At 56.6% G+C, this 11,534-nt stretch overlaps 1 protein-coding gene across 1 annotated transcript; it reads left to right on the top strand.

Moving 5' to 3' along the window:
* Positions 1-794: 794 nt before the first annotated feature.
* On the top strand, positions 795-11,258 carry BESB_023150 (DEAD/DEAH box helicase domain-containing protein; the record flags this gene model as incomplete). Its single annotated transcript, XM_029361017.1, has 16 exons — positions 795-982; positions 1,238-2,279; positions 2,472-2,690; positions 3,190-3,787; positions 4,130-4,257; positions 4,900-5,001; positions 5,310-5,370; positions 5,851-5,971; positions 6,270-6,360; positions 6,538-6,602; positions 7,160-7,761; positions 8,288-8,762; positions 8,987-9,145; positions 9,491-9,587; positions 9,940-10,079; positions 10,562-11,258. The coding sequence occupies 16 exons, from the start codon at positions 795-797 to the stop codon at positions 11,256-11,258; spliced, it is 4,785 nt and encodes a 1,594-aa protein (XP_029215832.1).
* Positions 11,259-11,534: the final 276 nt, after the last annotated feature.

Below are 11,534 nucleotides of genomic sequence, written 5' to 3'. Positions count from 1 at the left end.
CAAGCTTTTCCTCGTTCTTCGGGGAACTTCTCTCCACTCTATGACCGAAACCTCGCCTCTCACTTGCCCTGCTCTGGTGAAATACGACCACTATGCCGCTCCGAACAGTCTGCTTTCGTGCGGCTTCGGCCGCGCAGCGCTCTTGCAAAGCAGCAAGCGGTCCACGCTGCAATAGAGGAGGGTTGCGCTCCATCAGCGACAACGACGACAAGTAACGGGTCGTCATCGGTTCGATTCGCTTCATCATCCATGCTTTTCTCTTCCAGTCTCAAACAGCTTCTAAACTGTTCATCTATCTTTCTTTCGCTGCGTCAAATTTGTCTTCACCGGTCATCTGCATCAGTCGGCGAACGACGCTGTTTACTTGCTACGGTAGTCGGTGCACAAAGAGTATGCAACTCAGACAGCCCGTATTGTCGAAGCAATCTTTCGTTTTCCTCTCTTTTCTTGAGCCTCTTCCCAAGGGGCGTTCAGGCGCCTCCACACCACTGCCTGGCTACTTTACAGAACCCTTCCCTTGCTTACACCCCGTTTCTCTTGACGTATTATGCGGCATCTTCGTCGCCTCACCATGACCATGATGCGCGTTCTTACGTTCACACGCGCCATTGGCATCCGTATCCGGGTAGGGCCTCCTCGCAGAGTTTTTGTCCCCCAAGGCCGCCTTCCAGGTGTACCTGCCCTCCGGCGTTCTCTCCTGAGTTCTGCTGCCGCCGGCGAGTCCGCCGCGTCTTTCGGTCACCGCGCTGTGCTCACCGTAGCGAAGCTGAGCCTCCAACACCTTTATTCTCCCAATGCTCAATGGACTTCCCTGGCACTGGCACACCGCTCGCGTACCCATCTGGCTTCCTTGCCGCACGTCCGCGGTCGGGGGTCGCTCGCGTGTCCCCTTGTCGCCGGTTGGCGCTCTCCTCTCTGTGCTATTCTCTCCCACCTTCTCTCTCGTCATCACCGCACACGCCGGACCTGCTAGAAGAGGCGAGTGAGCAGCCGCACGCCTTCCTTTCGGGGGCAGCGCCCTACCGCCGCCGTTCGGGGGCGCCGAAGAAAAACAAAACTTGGGGAGGGCTTTTCCCCGCTCTCCTGCAGTTGAATTGGACTCTCACCAATCCTGCAGTGTTGCTTCGACAAGCAGAAGAAAGCCACGTTGCCAGCAGCCTGCAGGCACCTCGGTAGAGCCTTTCTGCGCACCGGCGGAAGTACGCCTTTCTTCGCTGGCGTCGGAGTCGCTGTGCAGCCTCCGGGGTATCTCGGAGATCCGGTCGAAGGCTCTAGAAGAACTGGCAAACTTGAGATCCTGCTTCGATCTTCTCCTCTTTTTACCTTGCCAGTATGTTGCGCTCCAAACGCCGGCCGCCTTGCCCCCAGAGCCGTCAAGAACCTGTGACGCAGGGGCTTCTGAGAGTCGCACGCCGGAGTGGACGAAGAGCTACGCGGGTCCACTTGCCCACCGTCTAGCCGCAGATGGAGTAGATGTTCACGGGGCAGTGGAGGCAGAGACAGAGCCGGGAGCTCCTCGAGGACGTGAGGCCCCCGGCGCGCGCTCAGTTCTGCCCCGCGAAGAGGGTGCAGTTGATCTCATGGCAGGAGACAACAGAGCAGCGTGGATACACATGTCAGACGCGCAGCCGCACAAGGGGCGAACAGCAGACTCTTCCTCTAAGTTCCAGTTTTCCTTCGTCCGAGCCGTACCGCGGCAGCCGTCAACTGAGAAGGCGAGCGACACGCATCCTGTAAAAGAAAGTCGCGTTGGCGGTGTGTCGTCAACGCCAGTGGCTGCCGCTTCCTCAAGCAACGCGGAACCCAATACACCCTCTCTAAGAGGAGGCGTCGCGGGCGTAGAAAGGGAGGCCGCGAGCGCAACCGAGGCACCTCTCGGTGTAGATCAAAGACAGAAGCGGAAAACGCAGCAGCACACCGCACTGGGCGAGGGAACCGGAGGACTGGAGGGCGGGGAACAGAGCGCGACTCAAGAAGGGTCCGACGCCGCAGGAAATGGGCAAGTCGATGTTTGCAATGAGAAGACTCCGAGAAAGACCCCGAGGGGGGTGATGTCGCTCGAGGATCAGCAGAGGGAACTGAGACGCAAGCTCGAGATAGCGCTGGCTAGGCACCTTGCTGCACAGGAAGAAACAGAAGACGCCCCAAGGGCTCGGTTCACGGAGCGGGGCAGAGGGCAGGCTCGGCGGCCAAAGAGAGCGAAGGACGCGGTGGAGGAGGATGCACAAAACATTGTCGGTCGCGCCCGGGAGGTAGCTATCGTCGGATGCATTGAGAAGGTAGGCCCCACAGGGCCCGCAGAGGCGCATGGCGGACTCCAGCGCCAGCCACATGCGCAGGTGTCTCCTTGTGCATTAAGCATCTCACAGCCAGGTGCGTATACAGGTACATAGTTGTATACGTCACTGAAGACATACGTTTCTTTGTTGCGTCCTGTTATGTGCGCTGTTCTCGTGGGGTTTCGTTCTCAGATCGGGCACTGCCGGGTGCGCGCTGCAACGCGCGGCGGACGACCAATGATGATCTCAAGCGCGACTATTAGGGACGTTTCCCCCTCTCCGTCGGGAGGGCATCCAAAGGACGCAGCCGGAGGAGGAAAAGACGCCGCCCGAATCCACGTTACCTGGTTTGACAAATTTGTGCAAGTTGTCAAGCTGAAGCGACGTCACGTCGTCTGCCTTATCGGGAAGGTTAGCCGCGGTCATGGCTGCAGTTTGCTGAGACTGTGGTATGCGCTGCTGCCTGTCCCGTAGGGTAGTGTCTCCACCCCTCAGGACCTAGTCCTTTTCTTGCTTGTGATCGTTTTTGGTTATTTGGTGGTGACTCTCGACCTGCATCTGCTTCAGTGTAGAAGGCGTGCGCCAGCGAATTGAAAAGGCACACCAGACATGGCAGCACTTGCTCTCTGCGACTCGTCTTGTATTGTTTCGTCAGCACGAAACGTGCCTCTGGTGCGTAGCGGTGTGCCCACTACATATACGCCGTGCATCCATGTCTTTTGGTACCCCGTTTCTCAGATGTGTGTATGCGCAGCTGCACCAGAGACGCAGAGATCCTTATTCGTCTTTTTTTGTGGTCTCCCAATGGAATCCCAACTTCTGCTCCGGTTGGATCGACCTTCGTCCTCGCCGTCGTTTGCCTTGGTCCGATGTCCCACATCGTCTGCTTGTGGTGCCGTTTTCTGGTCAGCTTGTCCGAGGCAAAACAGGACGGATGAAGATGCACAATCCGAAATTTCAGTTTCTTGCACCTTCAGAAGACGTCTTCTTCGCCTCCGCGGCGAAAGACTCCGTATCTCCGCCCGACGCCGGACCAGATGCGGAACAAGAAAGCACCGGGCTTCTGCCCCCAGCTGACGATCAGACCGAAGACGAGCGCGCCACGCGGTCGCATTCTGTCACGGCCTCGATGCAGACGGGCTGTGTGTCGCTTCAGCCTCACGGCTGTCCCGCAGGGACGCAAAACGGGAGCCGCGAGGCGGCTGTCCTCTCGCCGTCGGCCGAGGACGCAGGGAGACATTCCGTGCAGACAGCCGAGGCAGGAACAGAGCCTGTGCACCAGAGAACGGATGGCGTCCTGAAAGGGACCCGGTCTGTCACTGAAGAAGCCCCGGCGCACAATGAGACTCCCTCTGCTTCGCCGCCGGTTCAGAAACTCATGCCCATTTATCCTTCCGTCGCGGGCGTTCCCGCCAAGATTATCCGAGCAGGCATCGACACAATCTTGAGAGCCAACAGACTCGCTGAGCTGGTCCCAGAGTATCTGAGGAGAAAGCGGGGGCTGTGGAGTAAGGAAAGAACCGTCTAGTCTCTTTTTGATGTCACTGACGAGGGTGTCGCGGCACCAGCTGCCAGACAAATGTTGGAGTCACATGGACCAAGTAGCCGCGAGTGTCATGGGCACTGCCACCTAACCTGGCAAACGGCGGCGTACACAGACGGCGTCACCCACGCCCTCTCTGCACATTCATAGATAGCCCGCGGCAACGCAGCCCGAGCGGCGGAAGAGGATTCACACAGCCAGGTGTGGACTGGGAGTAGGCTGTGCTGACCGGCAGGGCCTGAGCCATACTGCACGTTTTCGGTGAGCACTGGAACACGCTCAGCTTCTGTCTGTGCTCTCTTCGCAGCGCTAGACAGAATTATGCGGGCGCTTCACTATCCCGAGTCGTCAGAAGACATTCAAAGGGCGAAGAGAGACCTCTTCTACTCCACGATGTTGTGGCTTCAACTAGCAAAGAAGATGCGCACTCGCGAGGTACGGCTTGGGACGAGCTACGCGGCTATGCGCAGAACGCACCTAGCTCCAGCTCAGATCTACGAGCGACGCAAGCAAGGCGCAGCGCGGTTGCAGGGCGCGACTATATGTGCCTGCTTGTTCGCTGGTCTCTCCAAATTTTCCTTCCCTATTTCGCCGCCAGGTCCTTGCACGTGCTCATGCCAGCGGCGGCTTCACATAGAGCGAAAAATGCGGCGACAATTGCTGAATTTGTGGCTACATGCTAGTGAGGACAAGTCGGGGAACATGATGATCTCGAGAGCGTTCCGAGCATGCGTCTGTCAGTGCTTTCCTCCTGTGCGTCGTTCCTTGGCCGTAGCCTGTTTCAGACTGCCGCTGTAGGTTAGAGCGTGGGAACATCCAGATTTCCATGCGGCGAGTCGTTTTGCCTTCTCGTGTCTTCTCTCCCGTCCCCGTGTTCGTCGCTGCGCCCGTGCTGTCTCCCCGTGGCGCTTGATCGATCTTGGAAACGTCGACCTTGTGACCTTGTGAGCATTACTTCTGTTTTCTTTTTGCGGTAGCCACCCCTCTTCATTGGGTAGGGTTTATGGTTGTGCCCGTTTGTCCCGTCGTCGGTAACGGTCTGGTGCGTTTTTTACGTTCTCACTGCATGCCTAACAGGTCGAGTCCCAATTCCGCGGCTACGCAAGCCGCGGAGGCGAAGACGTCCTGCGCGCGTTCTACTCCTCTCTCACGTTTCCACTCACGCCCTCCCAAATGCAGGTCCAGTAGCCTCCTGGAAAGGACGAAGTGTAACCCTGTCGCTTTCGTTGCGCAGCTGCATGCTGAAGAATGCGCAGCGTGTCGAGTCAGCTTGAATCACTAGAACAAGGATAGAACGAACCCTCTGTCGTCAGACGACAAGTCCCCTGGCGTCAGCTGTGTTTTTTCCTCGTTGTGATTTAGTTAGCGCTGGCCTTCCGGTAGCCGCGGGAGAAGAGTCGTTTAGGGTTTACCCTACGACGCACCCTCAAGCACCACAGGCCGATGGGTGGAGTGTATCCCCTTCCGTTCTTCTGTTTATCCTTAAGGCGATCGAGGAGATCCGCGGCGACATGGCGAGCGATCGGCCGATGAGACGCCTGCTCCAAGGTAATGCAGAGATCAGTCGGCGTACCGTACCCTGTCGCCCACAGAGGGTTGAAGTGCTGGCTACTGTTCACGTGCGCCAGGTGGGAACTATTGTATTGCGCTGGTAATATGCTGAGGTTCCGAAATCGAGTTTTGGCAAAATGAAGTTACCACCGAATTGGAAGGCCTCTCCCTGTAGTAGGCGGTGATTGACCCTCATCCATCCCCCGGACCAAAATGGATACCGTCAACCGTGTATTTGGCATATCCGCCTATTTCGCTTGTGAAGTCGAATGCCTATGTCGTAAGCAGAGCTTCGCCGTGGCGCGTTTGCTGCTAATGGAGGTCACCTGGACACCGGCGCACTGTGCAGGCGTCCAGCCTGATTACTGCTACAAGGCTTTCCCGGGTTCGATTCCGTGTGGAGGACCTCTAAGGTGACTGTCAGCAGCACCTTGCCTCGTTGTTTTTCGTTACTTTCCTTGTCCGTCGGTGTCGCAGGAGATGTGGGAAGCGGAAAGACTGTGGTGGCCGCCGCGGCGCTCCTCCTTTCCGCAGCCTCAGGACATCAGGCAGCACTTCTTGCGCCAACAGCGGCTCTCGCTCGCCAGCATCAGCTCAGGTGAGTTTGTGGAGCTCCGTGGTCATGTCGAGGATTCTGCGAGCGTCTCGCGAGCAGCGCACGTTTCTCTTTCCAGCTCGTCGTTACAGAGTGCGTCTTCGAGTATCTCTCAGTGTCAGTAGCCCTGTGTTGCTGTGCCCTGTTTCCGCTAGCGTGCACCTTGTTTCGGTTTCTGGACTTTGGCGAGGGCCCTCGCCCTCGTTTTCTTCCTCCTGGCGCGGCACTAGCCTCCTCTGTGTCTCTCGTGTTCCGCGCCGCTCTCCACTCCGCATGGTGTTGAATGTCTGCGTCTCCCCAGCTTGGAGAAGTTCCTCGGCCCTCTCGGCTTCCGCGTGAACCTGCTCGTGAGCGATTCTCCGGACAAGGACGCGACAATTCGGCTGATTAATGTGAGTCCTCACCCCAACCAAATTGTGCGCATAGCGCGCCGACGTGCTGCACCGGGGTCGCAGCGCTTCCAGCACGCGGCGCGATAGGACTGATGTGACGCGCTTCCGAATCGGCCTATGGTGGAGAAGCTTGACTGCTGTCCTCTGTGTTCGCTTCTTTGATGTTCCCTCACGCAGACGGGCAACGCGGAGATCACTGTGGGCACTCACGCGCTTCTTCAAAACTACGTCCTTTTTCCTCGGTACGCCCAGAGCTGCTCTTACGCCGGGGGGGTTTGCTCGCAAACTTGCTAACTCACATCGAAGAAACAAAGACGTTGTGATTCTTAGAATACTGAAGACGACTCCGGTTATGAGATACAGACAACCAAGTTGTTTATGCCTGCGGTGATTCCTGGTTCTGCAGCCTGTTCACGAAGCTTCAGTTTTGGCATGACCAACCTGCGTCTTGCTGTCATGCATGCCGCTGTTCAATTCTGCGTACTGCGTCGTTGCCGGCGCCCTCGCCCACTCGCTCCTTGGAGGCTGGTGCTTCTCGCCTGTTCGCTAGTGGATGTGGATGTGTTGCGGGTACCTCTTTTCTTTTCCCCCCACCGCTGAAAACGACGCAGGGACTGTCCCCTGCTTCGTTTTCGGGCCCGTTCCGCTCGTTGGCCAAGGCCTCGTCGCGCTTGTCTCTAGCGAGTGCTTGACCTGGCCTCTTTCTTGCTCCCAGCTTTCCGTTGCTGCTCCTGAAATTGGGATCTGCTCTCGCTCTTGCATCGACCGCTCGTGCCCGTCTTCTTCCTTCTTCACTTAGCCTTGGCCTCCTGGTGGTCGACGAGCAGCACAAGTTCGGCGTCAATCAGAGGTGGAAACTTCTTGTTCGCAGAGCCACCGGCGAGCCAGTAGCAGAAGATCTGAGCTCCAGCGCGTCTTCCCAAGGACAAAAGCATCCACGCGTTGGAAGTGAAGGGACAAAAGACGAATGCCCAAAGCCCAGGTCGTCAGCGGCAGACCCTGGCACCGTAGAGAACGGCGCTGGCGTCCGCAAGACAATGCCGCATGGTGCCGCGCTTGCAAGTGAAGACGTACAGGGGGCCAGAAAAGAAGCTCACGTTTCAAAACAAGGGTGTGGGGAAAACGCCGATGCTTCGGCTGACAGCAGTAAAGAACCCAAACGTCTGCAAGCTCGCGACTGCCCCCCGGAAGCCGCGGGCAGAACAGAGACCGGCGAAGGCGTCGAGGGCGGCCGGATTGCGGACGTTCTTCTCATGACTGCAACGCCAATCCCACGGACGCAGGTATTGCTCAAATATGGAGACCTCAAGCTCTCCAAGCTCCTCGCCTCCGAGCTTCGCCCTTGGCAAAGTCAACACAGGCCGTCGGAGCCAGAGAAGGAACGAGGACGGAACCTGCCCAGTGAGCACTACCGGGGGGAACGCGGTTTACGCATTCTGCCGACCGCTGTAGAGTCTTTGAGAGCCTCACGGGAGAAGCGAGGGCACGCAATGGTCCGCGAGGACGCCGGGGAAACAGAGGAAACGACGCGCGAGCGCGTGTGTAGTGAGCGTCACGTCTTCTGCCGCGGCGCTCCCGACAAAAAGGCGTGAGAAACAGAAAACGGTCCGCGACTTTGAAATCTACCGGTTGTTTACCAGCCTTGAAGGAGAGCGCATGCAGTGTTTTCTCTTCGTCGTCTGAGCCGACGACCGGGAAACCGGAACCCGTGAGACATCTGTCTGGGAGCTCCCCTCCGACTCACAGACGGCCTCTCTTCTCAGGCCTCGGTCGGCGCAGTTCGCTGCCGCTGCTCGTCTACGCCACTGCTCAGGTTCGGTGCGTTGCTTGTATCAATCTCTGCGCGCGAGTCAAGTCTCAGAGCTTGGCGGGAAGGATGCGATACTTGCGCTGTCGTCTGTTTCCGCGTGCCTGTCTCCACCTTCAGATCGCGACGGGGAAGAGAAGCCCGATATGCTGCAGACGACCCCGGGATCGCAGACGGAGTATAGACGTCCCCAGGTGGAGACTTACCTCATCGACAAGCGGCGAGAGGCTGAGGTCGGAGAGATGATGCGCATCATAAGGGACGAAATTTCAAAGAAGCGCCAAGTTTTTTGGGTCTGTCCGCTGGTTGACGGCGTCGGCGTGTCGAAGCGAAAAGGGATGTCTGAGAAGGGACGGCGGAAGGGGACGCCAACACCGAACCCCTGCGGAGAGGCGACACCCGAAAGCTTGGCGCTCGAGTTTGAAGCACACCAGCGAGGACGCACAAATGAGGGCGAGCTAGAGGGAACGAACAAAGACGGAGAACGCAGGGGGACCTGCGCGACCAAGCGTGGCACACAGAAGGAACACAACAGCAAAGAAAGCGCTGCTGTTCAAAGATTTGAGGAGCTTGCCAGACTTCTGCCTGACGTACGGTATGTGATTCGCTGTAATCGTTTAGACTGAACGGCTGCGCCGTCTGTGTGGGTGGGCGTGATTGCATACTACAGATTGATAAACTTACGAAAAGAAAGAAATCTATTAATCTCGAGTTCGATAAGGGGGAGATGAATTTTTTGAGTAGTAGTGAAATGCGAAGGTACAAAAAAGCACCTTAATGGGTACTAGGGGTCTGTAACTTAACGCGTCTGTGTTGCAGGGTGCGTCTGCTGCACGGGCGGATGAAACCTGAAGAGAAGGAAGAAGCTCTCTCTGATCTTCGAGAAGGCCGCGTGGATCTGCTCGTTGCCACAACAGTCGTCGAGGTGGGGATTGATATTCCTAATGCGTCGGTTATCGTTATCGACGGCGCCGAGAGGTAAGACACCGAGAGCGCAAAGGCACAAAGCAGAAGAAAATAAATATATGAGGGGCCTCAGAAGCAAACGTCTCAATAACCAAGCGCGTAGAATTTCGTCTAAACCCGATAGTTGTTCGCGAATAATCAAGGCGCCACCAGGCGTGTAACTTTTCTAGACCTGGATATCAACCTCGCGGGAGTGCTGGCTGTCCCTGTGTTTCGCCCGACAGCAGTACGGGCTACTTTCGGTTTGTTGGGCATTGCCTCTGTTTCTAGAATTCAGGAGGCTTTCGCCTCAGAGTCGCCAAGAGGATTCTGAAATCCCCCCAAATTGTAGTTGTTCTGTCCCTTTGTTTCTTCCAGGTTTGGACTGACCCAGCTTCACCAGCTCCGCGGGCGAGTGGGGCGCGATGCGCGGTGTCCGTCTTTCTGTTTCGTACTCATCGATCCATTAAACAAAGTACGTCTCAACGTAAATGCCGCACGCAGGCCCAGGCACACGATTCTTCGTTGTATCACTTCCGAGGCCGATAACCGGGAAAGAAACGCTTACAGCGGCGCACAAGGTGGGGCGGCGTCTTGGTTCTCAGCATGTGGCACGTACATGTGCCAGCGTGGAAACGAGGAATGAGACGCGTGTCGAGTAACAAGGGAATAATGAGCCGACATGGAAGTGCTGTTCTGGATCGCGGATCATTTGTACAGAGCTCCGGTAAACAAAGGCATTGTAGTTCCTAGAATACTGAAGATGAGTCCGGTTATGAGATACAGACGCCCTCGTTTATCATGTTTCACTAATTATGTGCTTTCAGAATCTGGATGAGAAGGCCATGCATAGATTCGCGGCTATGGCGGCGACAACGGACGGGTTTCAGCTCGCGGAGACAGACGCTCAGCTGAGAGGTGCAGGCACCCTCTTCGGCCGACAACAACACGGCCAGAGCGATCTATGGTAGGGGACAGTATACAGGCCTCCTCCAGTCGGCATGCTTGTCGGGACGGCCTCCTGATTACGTGCGCTGGATTCCTCGTGGGATGGATTTCTCGTGTCTGTCCGCTCGCGAACACCCGCTACGCGTTTGAGTTCCATGCACTTGATGTGAAGCAAGAATACCGAGCCGGGGCAGCCGGCTTCCGGCCCCCCCTGCCCCCAGAAGTCCACAGCGGACCTGGCGTATGTGACTCTTCTTTAGACGACTCGCAGGCATTCATGTGTTCTGAAGCCAGGTTTGCTCTGTTGCACTTGCTCGTGCGCGTCTACTCAGTGACCATCACACGCGTAGGATATCACGCATATTTCTGCCCGTGCTTTTTCCCGTTATCGTCTCTGATACATGAGGAAATGACCCCTCGTCATCTGTCTCTGTCCTTTTGTCCCTTGAGGCAAGACAGCTGGTCAGGCGTGCCAACATGTCTTGTTTACCTGTCTGCCAGGATTGTCAGTGGCTTGAAGCGAAAGGAGCACGCGAGGATCCTAGAAACCGCCACGAAGGACGCGGAGGAAATTATTGGGCTGCTGGAGGACCAGACGCAGAATTCTCGATGTTCGGCAAGCCTGGAAGGCTCCGCGGAAAATGACCCGGCCGCAAACCGTAACTGGTTCGCACACAGTAACAAAGCAGAAACTCGAGATGACCCCCGAGTCAGGAACAGCTTCGTGGACCGCGCTATATATGGAGGGCAACTAGCAGGTGAGCCGGTGCTCATCGAACTGGGAACTAAAACCGCCAGTTTCGATGGACAATTGGACCAACGCAGTGGCATGTCCTTCATTCAGAACGTAGGGGTAACGTGCGGGTATGATGGTCCGCCAATCGACAAACCCAAGGAGAAACAGGGCACTAAAGGAACCAGCTTACAGAGTTCCTCTGTTGCTGACAGCTCCGCATGTGAGGAGGGAAAAGCGGGCAGCCCCGCAAAAGAAAAGCAGACACAAACTGCCTCCGGGCGGAACAAGACCTGCAAGAATGTATATATCGGCTCCCTCGACAGATGCAGCGCAGAAGGATCGGAGACACGAAACCTCAAATTGTCTCTAACACAGGAAGACATCAAGGCGGCTCGAGAACTCGCTGAAGAAGTGCGGGTTCTCATCCCACCGAGCAAAGTAGACTGGCTGTTTAGAGTTTAGTCATCAATTTCCTGAGGAAACAGGGACTGAGAAGTTGCCCTGCGACGACGGGTTGCAACATGGGTTGACGTGGAGGCTAGGTTGGCGGAAGGGCCGCAGGCGCTTTCTGTACACGTGATTGTGTGTGCGCCCTCTGGACCTGCACCTACAGAAGTTGCGAAGGCGACCGTGGAGCAAGGAATAAACCGTTTTCTTCACACACACGCCGATCACTTCGGCTAGCAAACCTGATGCTTGTAAAATCTTGCACTTTCCTTTCAAATCTTGCTCTTCGAT

The sequence above is a fragment of the Besnoitia besnoiti genome, chromosome XII, assembly GCF_002563875.1.
Source record: "Besnoitia besnoiti strain Bb-Ger1 chromosome XII, whole genome shotgun sequence".
Classification (NCBI taxonomy): Eukaryota; Apicomplexa; class Conoidasida; order Eucoccidiorida; family Sarcocystidae; genus Besnoitia; species Besnoitia besnoiti.
Note: the sequence above shows the minus strand (reverse complement) of the source record. Positions and strands in the feature narration are given on the sequence as shown.